At 38.9% G+C, this 17304-nt stretch overlaps 1 protein-coding gene across 5 annotated transcripts in view; it reads left to right on the top strand.

The window, feature by feature from the left end:
- Positions 1-17304, top strand: part of ATR (ATR serine/threonine kinase) — a 191703-nt gene that overhangs the window by 74715 nt on the left and 99684 nt on the right. For all 5 annotated transcript variants that reach the window (XM_036352984.1, XM_036352983.1, XM_036352982.1 and 2 more), the window contains 4 exons: positions 827-957; positions 4603-4746; positions 7037-7130; positions 8095-8220. In XM_036352984.1, the coding sequence (XP_036208877.1) occupies positions 827-957; positions 4603-4746; positions 7037-7130; positions 8095-8220 (495 nt within the window). The remainder of the gene's footprint in view (positions 1-826; positions 958-4602; positions 4747-7036; positions 7131-8094; positions 8221-17304) is intronic.

Here is a 17304-nt window from a genome sequence, read left to right as displayed (position 1 = left end):
CCAGCTACTTATTTGTTTTACTAAATTCAGAGCATCTTGAACTTAGTACCATTATGACAAAAATGCATGTACTATATAGCAGTTTGGGATGGATTTATATATATATATATATATTTCAATCCTCAAGCAAGGATTTTTTTTTTTTTTTTTACTTTATATTATCTAGAGAGAGGGGGAGAGAGAGAGAGAGATGGAGGGGGTGAAGAGAGAGAGAGAAACATATATTAGTTGCCTCCCATTTATGTCCTAACTGGGGATTGAACCCACAACCTTTTATGGTGTAAGGAATGATGTTCCAACCAACTGAGCCATCTGGGCCAGGACAGATACTGTATTCTTAATAAATTTGAAAAATCACTGGCTAGAGGAGACCAGCAGGCCTAAAACAACAAATTACCTTCAAGGGAAAGAACATACAAAACAGAACTCATATTTTTCAAACTCTTAATTCCTACATAAGACGTTGGACAAAATGAACTGGACAGCATTTATTAGCCAATGGTTCTCAACCTTCCTAATGCCGCGACCCTTTAATACAGTTCCTCATGTTGTGGTGACCCCCAACCATACAATTATTTTCATTGCTACTTCATAACTGTAATTTTGCTACTGTTATGAATTGTAATGTAAATATCTGTTATGCTATATGTGTTTTTCGATGGTCGCGACCCACAGATTGAGAACCGCTGTATTAGACTTGTTTTTAGACTTTTAAAAAAAACCCAGAGAATAGATAACTACTCCAAGATTAGAATGTTTTTACTGCTCATCTCCTCCTGTCATCTTATTTCTATAAATAAGATGTTAAAGCCCTACTTACTTTTAGGCCTTGAACAGTCTGATGTCCTTGATGAAACTGATGGGGCCCAAACATGTCAGTTCTGTGCGGGTGAAGATGATGACCACACTGAGAACTGGTCTTCGATTCAAGGATGATTTTCCTGAATTGTGTTGCAGGTAAGTAACTGCCTTAATTTATTAGATTTTGTTTTGCATTTCACAGGAGTACTAACTTGAATTCTTATCTCCTTGAGGGAAATTGGGTTCAAACCATAAATAATTAAGATAGAAAGCCGATTTGTATTGGAAAGAGAATGTATTTCCTTAAAAACATTTTACTGTGAAATGTTGTAAATACTGAAGCATAGAATAATATAGTAAATCTCTCCACATACCTGTTTTTCAACCTTGGCAGTTGTCAACATTGCTAATCTATAATAATAAAAGCATAATATGCTAATTAGACTGGACATCCTTATGGACGAAGCCGGGGCTCTGAGGGAAGCCCGGGTCTTGGGTGCCTGCTTGCGGCCAGAGGGAAGCCTGGGTCCTGGGTGCCTGCCGGCGGCTGGAGGGAAGCCCAGGTCCTGAGTACCAGAGGGAAACCTGTGCCAGCAGCCAGGGGAAGGAAGGCCTACTCTTGCACGAATTTCGTGCATCAGTGTTCTAGTCTATAATAATAAAAGTGTAATATGCAAATCGACCAAACAGCCAAACAGCGGAACGATGGTCCAGACCACCTTCCAGAGGAAGCCGGGGCTGCAAGGGCCGGCTGAGGCGGCTGGGGCTGTGAGGCAGCAGCCGAGGTGGCCTGGACTGCGAAGGCCATGGTGGTCTGGGCTGCGAGGACTGAGGCAACGGGGCTACAAAGGCCTACCCCTAGCACGAATTTCATGCATCGGTCCTCTAGCCTTATATACTCTTCCACCCCCACCATTTTTATTGTTAGTTGGAATGTTTTAAAGAAAATCCCAGTATCACATCATTGTACTTGTAAATACCTCAAATGTAACCATCATGAATTACTATACTAAGTAGGCAGTCCTTGGGTTACATTGGACTTGATGTACATCATCTCGTGGTTACGTCGCCATCTCCCATTTACAGTATTTATAAAAAAAAGTTCCGTCATTTCAACGTATGTACATATGTGTTTTATGTTTTTTATTATTTATTTACCACAAGTAAAGGTCAGGAATTGTTATCTTTCTTTTAAATTTATTTTACTGTTTCACTTCATTATTGTTGTGTATGTGCTCCATGTGAGTGATGTAGGTGCTTATGTAGGTGGGTTCCAACTTACGTTGCACGGCAGGAACGGATCTTCAACGTAACCCAAGGACCTACTGTAATAGGAATTCCTGAATATCATCTCAACTCAATCTATATTTAGATTTCCTTAGTTGTCTCAAAGAGGTTTTTCCCCAAAATGTTGGTTTGTTTAAGTCAGAATCCATATAAGGTACAATCCATAAAAGGTACACATGTCAAACATTTAGTTGTTTAGCCCCTTAAGTATCTAATCTAATAAAAGAGAAACATGGTAATTGGCGTACGACTGCTACCCTTCCCATTGGCTAATCAGGGAGATATGCAAATTAACTGTCAGCCAAGATGGCGGCCGGCAGCCAGGCAGCTTGAAACTAACATGAGGCTTGCTTGCTTCAGTGATGGAGGATTCCAACGTTCCCCGCCTGCCTTGCTGGCCTCTGAGCCTGCAGTTTGAAACATTTTAACAAATATAGAAGCTTAAAAAAAACCCAGAAACCAGCTTTCAGCGAGCTGGGATCTCAGAGCTGGAGTTATACATTGTTTCGATTACCTACTTTCAGCAGCGGAGGCCTAAGAGCTGGAGCCTCAGAGCTAAAGCTGGCCCAGAATTAAAAAAGAAAAGAAAAAAGGAGCGGTTGGGAGCTTCCGTCACCCGCCAGCCTGAAAACAGCCCTCAGCCCCTCACCCAGACTGGCCAGGCACCCCAGTGGGGACCCCCACCCTGAAGGGTGTGTGACCAGCTGCAAACAGCCATCATCCCCTCACCCAGGCTGGCCAGGCACCCCAATGGGGACCCCCACCCTGAACCAGAACACCCTTCAGGGCAAACCAGCCAGCCCCACCCATGCACCAGGCCTCTATCCTATATAGTAAAAGGGTAATATGCCTCCCAGCACCGGGATCAGCGTGACAGGGGGCAGCGCCCAAACACCCTGATCGCCCTGTGGCTCTGTGTGTGACAGGGGGTGGGGCCACAACCTCCCTATCCGCCCTGCTCTGTTCCTGACAGGGGAACGTGCCCCAACCCCCTGATCAGCCCTGCTCTGTGCCTGATACGGGGGAGCTCCCCAACCTCTGATCGCCCTGCTGCTCTGTGTGTGACAGGATGCGGCGCCCCAACCCCCTTATCGGCCCTGCTCTGTGTGTGACAGGGTGCGGCGCCCCAACCCCCCCCCCCCCCCCACGGGCCCTGCTCTGTGTGTGACAGGGTAGAGCCATAACCTCACCATCGGCCCTGCCCTGAGTGTGAGAGTGGTGGCTTCCCAACCCCTGATCAGCCCTGCTCTGTGGGTGATAGAGGGCGGCGCCCCAACCCCCTACCCGCCCTGCTCTGTGTGTGACAGGGGGCGGTGCCCCAACTCCCCTATCGGCCCTACTCTCTGAGTGACAGGGGGGAGCTCCTCAACCCCCTGGTGGGCCCTGCTCTGTGCGTGACAGGGGGCAGTGCCCCAAACCCCAGATTGGCCCTGCTCTGTGCGTGACTGGGGGTGGCGCCGCAACCTCCCCATCGACCCTGCCTTGAGTGTGACAAGGGGCGGTGCCCCACCCCCCTAATCGGCCCTACCCTGAGTGTGACTGGGGGTGGCATAGCAACCTCCTGATCCGCCCTGCTCTCTGCATGACAGGGGGCGGCGCCCCAACTCCCCAATCAGCCCTGCTCTGAGCCCGACCAGGGGCTGGACCTAGGGATTGGGCCTGCCCTCTGCCACCCAGGAGCAGGCCTAAGCCAGCAGGTCGTTATCTCCCGAGGGGTCCCAGACTGCGAGAGGGCACAGCCCAGGCTGAGGGGCCCCCCCTACCCCCCGAGTGCACAAATTTTTGTGCACCGGGCCTCTAGTTTCTTATAAACAGATTTACCCCTTAAGTCCCTCCCCACATTACTTTTAGGCCATTGAGATTTGTAGGGTTTGGTTGATTGCTAATCTAATTTAAATACTACTGCTGCAATAAGACTACTGAGTGCAGTTTAAATTTCTTGGAGGTTCTATATGTCCTTAGACTATAACTTACTGTAGATGTACAGTCATAATAATACGTTTTGAAGTCATGTGAAGTAACTTTTCTGAATGCAGGTACCACTAATGATTTTGTTAGGTTAATTTATTTCAGTTTTCTTAAAATTTTTAGAGATTGCTTTTACTCTTTATTTAATTTTAATGTCACATAACACATTTACACTGTGCCAAATTCAAATTTGCTGTAAGTTACACTCAGAGAATCTAGCTTCCATTCTTGAAGCCTGGAGGTATCTATTTTTATTAACTTTTATATAACCCCCCCTTTCTAAAACTATAAGCAAATACACACATACATTTTTTATATTAATCCTTCATCAGAAGTAGCATATTATAAGTGCTGTTTTTACCTTTTTTTACTTCATATATTAAGTATTTGAGTGTACACTACTGCATTTTTACAGCTACCTTGTAATTTTATTACTTGTATGTACTATTGTTTGTTTACCTAATAAGTCATTGAAAGAGCTTTACAAATAATAAAAATAATGTGACTTTTAACTTTTACATTTTATTGTTTGTTGTTTTTCCATAGAGCTTGGGACTGCTTTGTTCGTTGTCTGGATCATGTTTATCTAGGCTCCCTTCTCAGTCATGTGATAGTAGCTTTGTTACCTCTCATACACATCCAGCCTAAGGAAACTGCAGCTATATTTCACTACCTTATCATTGAAAACAGGTATTGTAACTGAAATTGATAACAAATGTAGCAACTTTTTATTACTGTATTTTTATGTCTCATGGTATTAGGATTACTACTGATAATGTAGAACTGTTCATATTCTGTTTAATTTAGTGTTCATCAGTAAGAAAAGTATATTGACATATTTTAAGACATATTGAGCTGATGCTATTTCAGTTGTGACATGATTTCCATTATAAGTATATTTTAAATTTATTAATTAGTAGGTCATCAACTGAATTATTTTTCATCAATTTTGAAAAAGGTGAAGCTAAATTTACCTTCTCACAGTTAAAAGGCATATAATTGAGTAACATGAGAAAGTTAAGAGGGATATTCATTACTTTCTATAGCTTACCTCAGTTGAAACTCTTACTACTTCATTAGATTAACTTTCAAACCAGTCTCCCTTCCTTTAAGCTTTTATTACATTTCTTTATATTGGGCATATTTAAAAGCATTTCTTTATCTAGAACTTTATAGCATGCAGAGACATTTTGTCGTTCTCCATTTCCTAATTGACAGATTCCAAATTGCTTATTTTGACATTCAAGGCTTTCCAAAATCTGGCCACATCATACTTCTTAAAATCATTTCTCAAGATTTTCCAAAACAGACAGGCTGTAACCAATCCAGATTGTTTATTTTGAATTTTTTTTCATTTTCGTTGCAAGAACACACATTATTCCTTTCCATTTTTATTTCTCATGCAGGCTGCCTTTTAGCCCAGAATTTTGTCCCATACATTTCAAATTTTTTCCATTATCCACTTACTGGCGTGTTTATTTGCTTCTGAAAAGTTAGGATTTAAGTACTACTTATTTACCTACTTACTCATGTAATTGCTATTCCCATTATTTCCAGTAACTATCCAATGTTATTGGAAATAATGAAATTTTCTGAAAACACTGAAGAAAAGGCTAATGTAGGTTTTTTTTAAATCAAAAGCTTTTATTCTATTTTGTACATTATAGAACTGCATAATCACTGATCCAGACCACTTTTTAAATACTTTTTGTATTATCATGCAAATAGCTTTATCTTTATCATAGAGGAATCATTTCTCCATCATTAAAAAATTCTTTTACTCAGTGCTAGATAGATGATCTTAAGCTCCTTGAGTGAGGAAATTATTTCAGCTTTCTTTATTGTTACAAACTCAGTGTCTAGCGCATAGTAGTTAGTTAATGCATATTTGTTGCATGAGTTAATGAAGACGAGAAATTATTATTATTTTTCTTTACTTGAATTTATTGAGTTATGTGAGACCAGAGTTTAGAAATGCTTTATTTGGACCCAGAAAGATTAGTGTATTGTATTTGAAGCAGATTAAAAATTATTTGTGTCAATAGGAATTATTTGAAATATTCTCTAAAATTCTTTTTTTTCTCTTTTTTTATTGCTTAAAATATTATGAAGAGTAGTACATTTGTCTCCTCCCCCCCCCCCCCCGCCTTGACCTTCCCACAGCCTCCCCTACCCCCCAGTGTCTTGTGTCCATTGGTTATGCTTATATGCATGCATACAAGTCCTTTGGTTGATCTCTTATTCCCCACCCCCACCCCCCCCAACCCTCCCCAGCCTTCCTGCTGTAGTTTGACAGTCTGTTTAATGCTTAATGAGAGTTTGGCTATCTATTGCTGCACTCCAAAACAAAGCTTCTTAAAACAATGAGCATTTTTATTTACTCATAATTTTGCAGTCTGGGCTGGGTTCAGCTGGTTGATTCTTTGGCTGGTCTTGCGAATAGTCATTGGTATGACTGCACTCAGTCTTCTGCTAGACTTGACTGGGCCTCTCCCTTTTTCCATGTAACCTCAGAGCCTTTTTGTCCATGTAGCCTGTCCTTGTTGGTGGCCAGACCTCTTTCGTGGTTACCACTCAGGATTCTTATGAGCACAAACCCAACTAGAAGCTGTAAGACTTTTTTTTTTTTAACACATAGGCCTTAAACTGGCACAGAATCTCTTCTGCCGTATTCTGTTTGTTAAAGCAGGTCACACACCAAGCACAAATTAAAGAGGAAGTTACTATACTTGTGTGTATACAAAATATATAGTTTATTCACAGACTGCCACAGGGTTGCTTTTTTTCTTAGGTCTGATTATTTGCTATTCTTAATTAGCTGAGCATCCTTAGACATGGTTAGAAAGAATACTTTGAATGTCAGTAATTAACTACCACTTTTAAATGTTCGTTAAGTTGGCCTTAATTTTAGCCTCTTTTTATATATTGTTAGTGTGCATTCTCTTTGCAAATAATGCTTTTTCTTCCAATTGACAATTAGGGATGCTGTACAAGATTTTCTTCATGAAATATATTTTTTACCTGACCATCTAGAATTAAAAAAGATAAAAGCAGTTCTACAGGAATACAGAAAGGTAATTATTATTATTTTTTTTATATAATTTAGATCAGTGATACAAAATTATTCCCAAATTCCAGTACATTGAAAGAGATTCTTTATATTCATACCTAGGCATAATATAGTCATATTCTAATGGCTAATTCCTGGTGACTAGATAATTCTATCATAAATCCATGATTTTTAGAAGAAAGTTTTAGCATTTAGATAAAAGCTGTAATAGCATTAGGTAGAACAGAGAGCCTTTATTACCTAGGCCAATATGTCCTACATATAGCCCCCAAAAGAAGCTACCATGGCTGCATGTCCTGGGTAAAGAAAGAAAAGCTGTGGGATTCTAATTATGTTGTGCTATAAACTATGGTATGGAAATTCAGGCCTGACTGATTTCTGAGCTTTAGAAAGGGAATAATCTGTAGTTCCATCATCTTGAAGTCCAGTGAACTTGGATTTGTAAAATTATTAGTGGTGATTCCATAGAATTTTAGTGGAATACCTGACCTTGGGTTAGAGTGGCAGAGGTATTTACTACAGACCCCATGATAGGTTCTGCAGACTTTATTTCTCCTTTAAAAGGCAATTCATGATAGTTATAAGAAAATTAGTAGTCGGAGTAAGGAAGGGGTGAATTATCTGCATAATCTATAGACTTGGCTCAAGGCTATGATGTAGCACTTTGTAAGTTAAGGGAAACTTGTATTTCTTACCAAGAAAGGGATTTATTTTAGGTAAGTAAATTCATATGTAATTGGAAAAATGTATTCCTCCAGCTCTAAAGATGATAGAATGAAATCCCTTTCCCTGAGAATTGATTAAAATGACATATTATCCAAGGGAAGAGATTGAAATTATATTTTAAAACTGCTTTTAATAGGGGTGTAACTTAACTACTTTAATGAAAACTCTGGGGACTCTAGGCCTTCCACTATTTCCTGAAGTGGTTAATGGATTAGATATACCTCTCTGTGCTCTTTATGTAGGAAACCTCTGAGAGTAATGATCTTCAGACAACTCTGCAGCTATCGATGAAAGCAATCCAACATGAAAATGTAGACGTTCGTATTCATGCTCTTACAAGCTTGAAGGAAACCTTGTATAAAAATCAGGTATCCTAAGATACAATTAAAAGGCTATAAAAAAGAAAGTGTGGAAGTTTAAAGACAAGATGACAGATTGGCGTATTTGCTTGTGATTCAGTATGTTCAGTGAAAAAAGTGATTTTAATTTTATTTAGATTATAATATCAGATTTAGAATCAGCAATCCATGTGGTATCCTTTGAGACTGAATATCAGTGATTTGCAAAGGTTTTTTGTTTGAAAGGCCATGATTTGATGGTTATATGGTAGGTTCTGTGTCTTTCCGAGTAAGGATGCATGTTTTTTTTAACAGCAGCAGTTTATGTGAGACTTCTCATATAATTTCCTATAGATATCTGTCATATAAAATTTTAGTGATTTTGCCATTTTACATTTTATTAGTTTTGATGAAGCTAAATTTTTAAATTCACTTTTTCTTGGGGCTGGTGAACTTTATTTATCCTTTTCCATGTCAATATAATGTAGGTTATCCCTAATCTTGATGCTGTGAGAACTGAACTTAAAATGCCAGATCACTATAAATATAAAATGGAAAAATTTAACTTAATTTTGCATATTAAGAATCCATATGATAAGATGTAAGAGTCTTAAGACCCTCATGAGTTAGTGTTATTTTCACGATAGTAAGAAGCATTTATTTAGGACAAAAGATATACATGATGGTAATGACTACATGCTTGTGGGTCAGTGAGCTTATATAACCAATGTGGGGAGCAGCCAATGTGGAGATGGTCCTACCATATGTGAAGAGCTTTGAATCTCCTTGAATATGTGATTTATGTCATATCAACTGTGGTTCTATATTATCAATGTTAGCTCTGGTCCGTGTTTCTCAGTGGTTAGAGCGTCAGCCCTAGCATCGTAGGGTCTTGGGTTCAATCCCTGGTCAAGGGCATGTACCTGGGTTGTAGGTTCATTCCCTCATGCGGGAGGCAACCAATTGATGTGTCTCTCTCACATCCATGTTTCTCTTCCTCCCTTCCCCTCTCTTTCTCCTTTCCCTTCCCTCTCTCCCTATCACTGTCTAAAAAAGCAGTGGGAAATATCCTTGGGTGAAGATTAACAACAACAAAAAATACCCCACAAATATATCTATATCTATCTACCTCTATATCTGTATCTATATGATCAATGTTATAGCCTCATTCTTTGCCGTACACTACATTGAAACTACTCTGCTTACCCTTGCCCCAAACCTCTACCTGGATTCCGTACTTACAGGTCTTCTAGTTTCTTTTGTTGAAAGAAGTAGCATGATTTTATTGAAATGTTTTAGTACAGTGTTGGAAGATCCTAAAATTCTCCATTCTAAACCAGTACAATCACTGCAAACAATGTATTCCTGAATCTAGCTGACATCCTAGCTAACAAAAGACAATTATAATATGAATGTTAGTAAGTTGATTAACATAAGTTAAGTTGTAGGCAGAGCTACTTTGGTATGTTTACATATCTCTGGCTCCTCATTTCAGCTAGATTTATTCTGAGTCTGCCTCCATTCAGCAGAGCTAGACAGGACCAATATGTTCGTTGGTTTCACTTAATGTTTCCACACCAGCAGCAAGGGAAGTGTGGGTTATGGGATGAAGCTGATCAGAGGCTTGCTTCCTCATTTTTGTTGAACTGAAACCATCAAATAGCTCAGTTCTGCACTCGCACTTTGTATGGCTAAGTCTAACTTAATTAGTTAATAAACGTATTGGGAGTACTTTAAAACACAAATGTGGTCTAAATAATGATATAGACAATCAGTTTTTTTTTAAACTTATTTTTATTAATTTCAGAGAGGAAGGGAGAGGGAGGGAGGGAGAGAGGGAGAGAGAGAGGGAGAGAGAGAGAGAGAATGAGAGAGAGAGCGAGAGCGCAACATCAGTGATGAGAGAGAATCATTGATCGATCCCCTACTGGGGATTGAGCCTGCAACCTGGGCATGTTCCCTTGACTGGAATCGAACCGGGGACCCTTCAGTCCACAGGCTGACGCTCTATCCATGGAGCCAAACCGGCTAGGGCTTGATTGATTAATTTGAGAGAGAGGGAGGGAGAGAGAGAGAGAGAGAGAGAGAAAGAGAGAGAGAGAGAGAGGAATGGGGCTGGGGTGGAGAGAGAAAGAGGCATGGATCTGTTATTCCACTTGATTTATGCATTCATTGGTTGATTCTTATATGTGACCTGACTGGGGATCGAACCCGCAACCTTGGTGTATTGGGATGACACTCTAATCAACTGAGGTACCTGGCCAGAGGGAAACAATCAGTTTTTAACTCATAGAATGACAATATATATTTTTCTTTCTTTTTTAAAATCTCAAAATCATTATTTTATTTATTTATTTATTTTTTTAAATTAAATATTTATTGTTCCTCTTTTTTCCTCCCATGGCTCCCCTCCTCCTGGTTCCCACCCCACCCTCCACCCTCCACCCTCACTCCCCACCCACTGTCCTCATCCATAGGTGCACGATTTTTGTCCAGTCTCTTCCCGCATCCCCCAAACCCCTTTTCCCCCCAAGAATAGGCAGTCCACTCCCTTTCTGTTCCCCTGATTCTATTATAATCACCAGTTTATTCTGTTCATCAGATTATTTATTCACTTGATTTTTAGATTCACTTGTCGATAGATGTGTATTTGTTGTTCATAATTTGTATCTTTACCTTTTTCTTCTTCTTCCTCTTCTTAAAGGATACCTTTCAGCATTTCATATAATACTGGTTTGGTGGTGATGAACTCCTTTAGCTTTTTCTTATCTGTGAAGCTCTTTATCTGACCTTCAATTCTGAATGATAGCTTTGCTGGGTAAAGTAATCTTGGTTGTAGGTTCTTGGCATTCATCACTTTGAATATTTCTTGCCAATCCCTTCTGGACTGCAAAGTTTCTGTTGAGAAATCAGCTGACAGTCATATGGGTGTTCCCTTGTAGGTAACTGAGTTTCTTTCTCTTGCTGCTTTTAAGATTCTCTCTTTGTCTTTTGCTCTTGGCATTTTAATTATGATGTGTCTTGGTGTGGTCCTCTTTGGATTCCTTTTGTTTGGGGTTCTCTGCGCTTCCTGGACTTGTAAGTCTATTTCTTTCACCAGGTAGGGGAAGTTTTCTGTCATTATTACTTCAAATAGGTTTTCAATATCTTGCTCTCTCTCATCTTCTGGCACCCCTATAATTTGGATGTTGGTACGTTTGAAGCTGTCCCAGAGGCTTCTTACACTGTCTTCATATTTTTGGATTCTTTTTTCATTTTGCTTTTCCAGTTGGGTGTTTTTTGCTTCTTCGTATTTCAAATCTTTGACTATGCTCCATCTCAAGATACTTGTGAACGCTGGTTTAATCACTTTAAAAGTGATGATTTCGATGTGAAAGACAAAGAATGTCCAGGTCAACCAAAAAAGTTTGAAGACCAACAATTACAAGCATTATTGGATGAAGATGCATGTCAAACTCAAAGACAACTTGCAGAAAGATTAAAGGTTGCTCAGAAAACAATTTCCTATCCTTTACAAGCAATGGGAAAGATTTTAAAGGAAGGAAAATGGGTGCCACATCAACTGAACGAAAGACAAATGGAAAACCGAAAAGTTATCGGTAAAATGTTGCTTCAATGGCACAAAAGAAAGTCTTTTTTGCATTGAATTGTGACTGGCGATGAAAAGTGGATTTATTTTGAGAATCCCAAATGCACAAAATCATGGGCTGATCCAGGTCAACCATCAACATCGACTGCAAGGCCAAATTGCTTTGGAACAAAGACAGTGCTCTGCGTTTGGTGCAATCAGGAAGGTGTGGTGTATTTATGAGCTTCTAAAACAAGGTGAAACAGTTAATACTGACCACTACCGGCAACAAATAATCAATTTGAACCATGCTTTGATCGTGAAATGACCAGAATGAGCCAGAAGACACGGCAAAGTAATTTTGCTTCATGATAACGCACCATCACACACTTCAAAACCAGTTAAAGACACGTTAAAAGATCTTGCCTGGGAAGTATTAACCCACCCACTCTATTCACCAGACCTTGCTCCTTCAGATTACCACTTGTTCCGATTGAGGGCACACGCACTCTCTGAGCAGCACTTCAAAACGTACGAAGAAGTGGAAATTTGGTCTCTGAATGGTTTGCCTCAAAACAAGAAAAGTTCTATTGGGACCTTCCCCATAAATTACCTGAAAGATGGGGGAAATGTATAGCTAGTGATGGACATTACTTTGAATAAAGCACTTTTGATGTTTCTCTTGAAATTATCGTGTTTTCTTTGATTACAAAATCTGCCATTATTAACCGGTACACCTAGTATGTGGCAGTGAGTGAAGATTCCATCTAAAATGGTTTCTGACTTATATCTATTGCTGAACATAATTTTGTAATTTTAGCACATGACATTTCAGGTAGATGATAGCTATAACATGTTTTTCAGACATGGAAATAAAAATTATTGAACTGCACGGCCTCTGATGTGTCAGTGGACCTCAAGCTTTTAAATTTAATGTAGGGATGTATTACTAGCAAAGGATCTCTCCTCTTGGCAGTTTCAATTATTTCTAAGCATTTGACATGGTCATGGTTTAACAATGAAAATTCATATTGATCATCACCTCTTAGATATAAATTGCTAAAGGTGAGAACTCAAGATTTCTTATACTCTTAAGGAAAAGCCACAACTGCCACACTTTTTCTACAAACGTTCCTTTAATGTAAAGCTCCAATGCTGATAGATTAACTAGGCAGTGTAAGAAAGTAAGTGCACTTGCAGGTGTCTTAAAAGTCTGATGGAGTAGTTTGAATAAGATATAATGGCTACAGATTGTTAAAGGATATTTTTTAAAAGTGAGGTTTAATTTAGTTTAGAATCAATATGTACCTGGATACATTTATTTTAAGTTGGTAAGAAGAAAATTGAAAAATATTCCGTAATTAAATATAAGTAATGGTTGCACTTGTAAATATTTTAAACCTTGTGAATATATGAAAGACCACTGCTTTTTATACTTTAAAGAAGTGAACTTATGGTATGTGAGTTATATTTTAATACAGCTGTTTATTTAAGAAAAGGTAGCACAGGAAGAGAGTAATAAAAAATAAAAGCAAAAAGTAATGTAGAAAAGAGAAAAATGGGACAAATTAATAAATAAAAATTCTGGTTCTTTGAAGAAAACTAGCTTAATAGATACATCTCTAACCTAAAGAAGAACTAAAAACAGAAAGCACAAATGTGCAAATAGGAAATGATCAGACACAAATATCAGTTGAAACTAAGAAATTATTTTTTAAAAATGACAGAAACTGCATGCTCCACATTGGGGACCAATCCTGCAATCTGGTCATGCGCCTAACCTGGAATCTAACCATGACCTCCTGGTTCATAGATTGAGGCTCAACGATTGAGCCATGCCAGTCGGGTCAAAAGCATATATATTTTTTTAAAGGAGCAATGTATAAAAATGTTCAGTAAACTTCATAAAGATAGCATAAAATCAATAGAATTAAAGATCATTATTACTTACAGATATCCAAGCAAAAATGTAAATGAAATATTTTCAAACAGAATTCAGTTTCACATTAAGAAAACACTCAGGAACGATTGTAATTTATTCCAGGATTACAATGGTGCATATTTGGGCACATGGGAGGCTTTCCCGTGGTGCAGGAGTGGGCCTTCTGCCAACACAGGGCGGCTGTGAAACTCAGCCCCCTAAGCAGTCTAGGGACCCTGATTCTCTGCACGAGAGGCAGCACTGAGCACCAGTGACTTGACTCTCGGCAAGTACACATGATGACTCTGTTTCTTATTGTGCGCGCTCGGGTTCCCTGATTGTCAGTTCACTCACACTGAGCGCGTGTCACTCCAATTCTCAGTGCACGCACACACAGGGACCCTGATTCATGGCGTGAGGCCGCACCAAGTGATAGAAACTCCCATTTTAAGCGTGCACACGGGGACTCTGACTTGTGGCGCGCGCTAGGGGACTCTGATTTTTGGTGTACACCGTGGTGACTTTTTTTCAGTGCGACACATTCAGGGTCCTTGATTTTAGGTGTGTGAACAAGGCCACACTGAGCGCTGGTGACTCTGATTCTTGGCATGTGTGGCTCCCACCTACCCATGGCAGCCACATGTCTTGGGGTTGGAGCTCTTCAAGGACACTCGTGGCATGAAGCTTCCACTGCACATGGCTCAGGCCCCCGTCCAAACAGCGTTTGGACATTCTGGCGATAGAATGAGGAGACAGCGAAACAATCCCCAGAGGAAAGAAAAAGAGGAATCGCCAAGAAAAGAAATAAATGAAACTGAGGCATGCATTATGACAGAAAAAGAATTCATTGTAATGGTCATACAGTTCATAGACTGGATGGGTGAGAAAATTAACAACCTATGCAAAAATCAGGAAGAAATCAAAAGTGATATAGCTCCAATGAAAAATACCATGGAAGGTTTAAATAGTAGACTAGAAGAAGTGGAGAACTGAAGTAGTGAGTTAGAAGATAAGGTAGAGGAAAAAGTCCAATCTGAACACCAACTGGAGAAAACAATTAAAAAGCAGGAGGAAAGCCTAAGGGATCTTTGGGATAGCACGAAATGTGGTAACATATGTATTACAGGGGTTCCAGAGGGACAAGAAAAGCAGCAAGGATTAGAGAATCTATTTGGAGAAATAAAGACAGAAAACATCCCTGATGTGGGGAAGAAAAAAGTCGCACAATTACAGAGAGTCCCAAGCAAGATGAATGCAAAAGACCCACACCAAGACACGTCATAATTACAATGGTAAATGATAATGACAAAGAGAGCATCTTAAAGGCTACAAGAAAGAGACAGAGTTACCTACAGAAGATCCCCCATCAGACTGAAAGTGAAGGGATAGAAAAATATCAAACAAATGGAAATGAAAAGAAAGCTGGGGTAGCAATGCTTATATCTGACAAAAAAGAAATAAAAATGAAAACCATAACATGAGACAAGGAAGGCCACTTCATAATTCTAAAGGGATCGATACACCAAGAGGATATAACTATGGAAAAACATATATGTACCCAATGCAGGAGCACCCAAATACATAAAAAAACTTCTGGAAGATATCAGGGGAGAGATTCACAGGAATACAGTCATAGTAGGAGATTTTAATACTTCATTAACATCACTGGATAAATCCTTAGACAAGAAATTAGCAAAGAAACAGCAATCCTAAATGACTCATTAGATCAGATGGACTTATTCAACATCTTTAGAACATTCCACCTCAAAAACTACAGAATGTACATTCTTTTCAAGCGCACATGGGACATTTTCAAAGATAGACCACGTATTGGGACACATGCAAAGTCTTTCCAAATTCAAGAAGATTGAAATCATATCAAGCATCTTCTCAGGTCACAATGGCATAAAATTAGAAGTCAACTACAGTAAAAACAGTTACAAAAATTCAAACACTTGGAGGCTGAGTAGCATACTATTAATTAGTGGGTTACCAAAGAGATCAAAAAAGAAATAAAAAACATCCTGGAAACAAATGACAATGAAAACACAACAATCCTAAGTCTTTGGGACATAGTGAAAGCAGTACTGAGAGGGAAGTTCATAGCATTACCCGCCTAACTCAAAATATAAGAAAAACTAGTAATAAACTATCTAAATCTTCAACTTGAACAATTAGAAAAAGAGCAATAAGAAAAGCCCAGAGTGAGCAGAAGAAAATAATAAAGATCATACTGGAAGTAAATGACATAGCAAACAACAAAACAATACAAAAGACCATTGAAACCAAGAGCTGGTTCTTTAAAAGGATAAACAAGATTAATGAACCTCTAGCCAAGCTCACCAAGAAGCAAAGAGAGAGGACCCACATAAAATCAGAAAAGAATGAGACAAAATAACAACAGACCCTACAGAAATATGAAGAATCATAAAAAAAATATAATAAGCAACTCTATTCCAACAAACTATTCAACCTAGAAGAAATGGACATATTCCCAGAAAAACTCAACCTTCCAAAACTCAACCAGGTGGAATAAAAAAGGTGGGAATAGAAGGATCATAACTCAACATAATAAAGCCATATATGACAAACTTACAGCCAACATCATACTCAATGGGTAAAAACTAAAACCATTTCCCCTAAGAACAGGAACAAGACAGACATGCCCACTCTCACCACTCCTGTTCGACATAGTACTAGAAGTACTAGCCATTGCGATCAGACAAGAAGAAGAAATAAAAGGCATCCACATTTGAAATGAAGAAGTAAAACTGTCCTTATTCGGAGATGACATGATATTGTATGTAGAAAACCCCAAAGACTCCATCAAAAATCTACTAGACTTAATAAATGAATTCGGCAATATAGCAGGATACAAAATTAACACTAAGTAGCCTATGGCTTTTCTATACACCAATAATCAACTGACAGAAAGAGATACTTAAAAAGCAATCCCATTTACCATTGCAACAAAAAAATTAAGATACCTAGGAATAAATTTAACCAAGGAGATAACGCACCTGTACTCAGAAAATTTCAGGAGGCTGAAAAAAGTGATAGAGGAAGACATGAAGAAATGGGAGAATATACCATGTTCATGGGGTGGTAGAATCAATATCATTAAAATGTCCATACTACCCAAAGCAATCTATAAATTCAATGCAATCCCCATTAATATACCAACAACATACTTCAAAGACCTAGAACAAACTCTGCAAAAATTCATCTGAAATAAAAACAGACCCCGAATAGCTGCACCAATCTTTAGAAGGAAGAATAATGTTTATGGGATCACAATACCAGATATCAAGCTGTATTACCAAGCCACTTTTCTAAAAACTGACTGGTACTGGCACAAGACCAGACAAATTGACCAGTGGAACAGAACAGAGAACCCAGAAACCGCCCCAAGCCATTATGCTCAATTAATATTTGACAAAGGAGGCAAAAGCATACAATGGAGTCAAGACAGTCTCTTCAGTAAATGGTGTTGGGACAATTGGACAGATACCTGCAAAAAAATGAAACTAGACCACCAACTTAACACCATACACAAAATAAACTCAAGATGGATAAAGTACTTAAACGTAAGATGGGAAACCATAAAAATCTTAGGTGAGGCCAT

This window comes from Myotis myotis, unplaced genomic scaffold (genome assembly GCF_014108235.1).
Source record: "Myotis myotis isolate mMyoMyo1 unplaced genomic scaffold, mMyoMyo1.p scaffold_m19_p_2, whole genome shotgun sequence".
Lineage (NCBI taxonomy): Eukaryota > Metazoa > Chordata > Mammalia > Chiroptera > Vespertilionidae > Myotis > Myotis myotis.
This window is presented reverse-complemented; position numbering and strand designations above follow the sequence as displayed.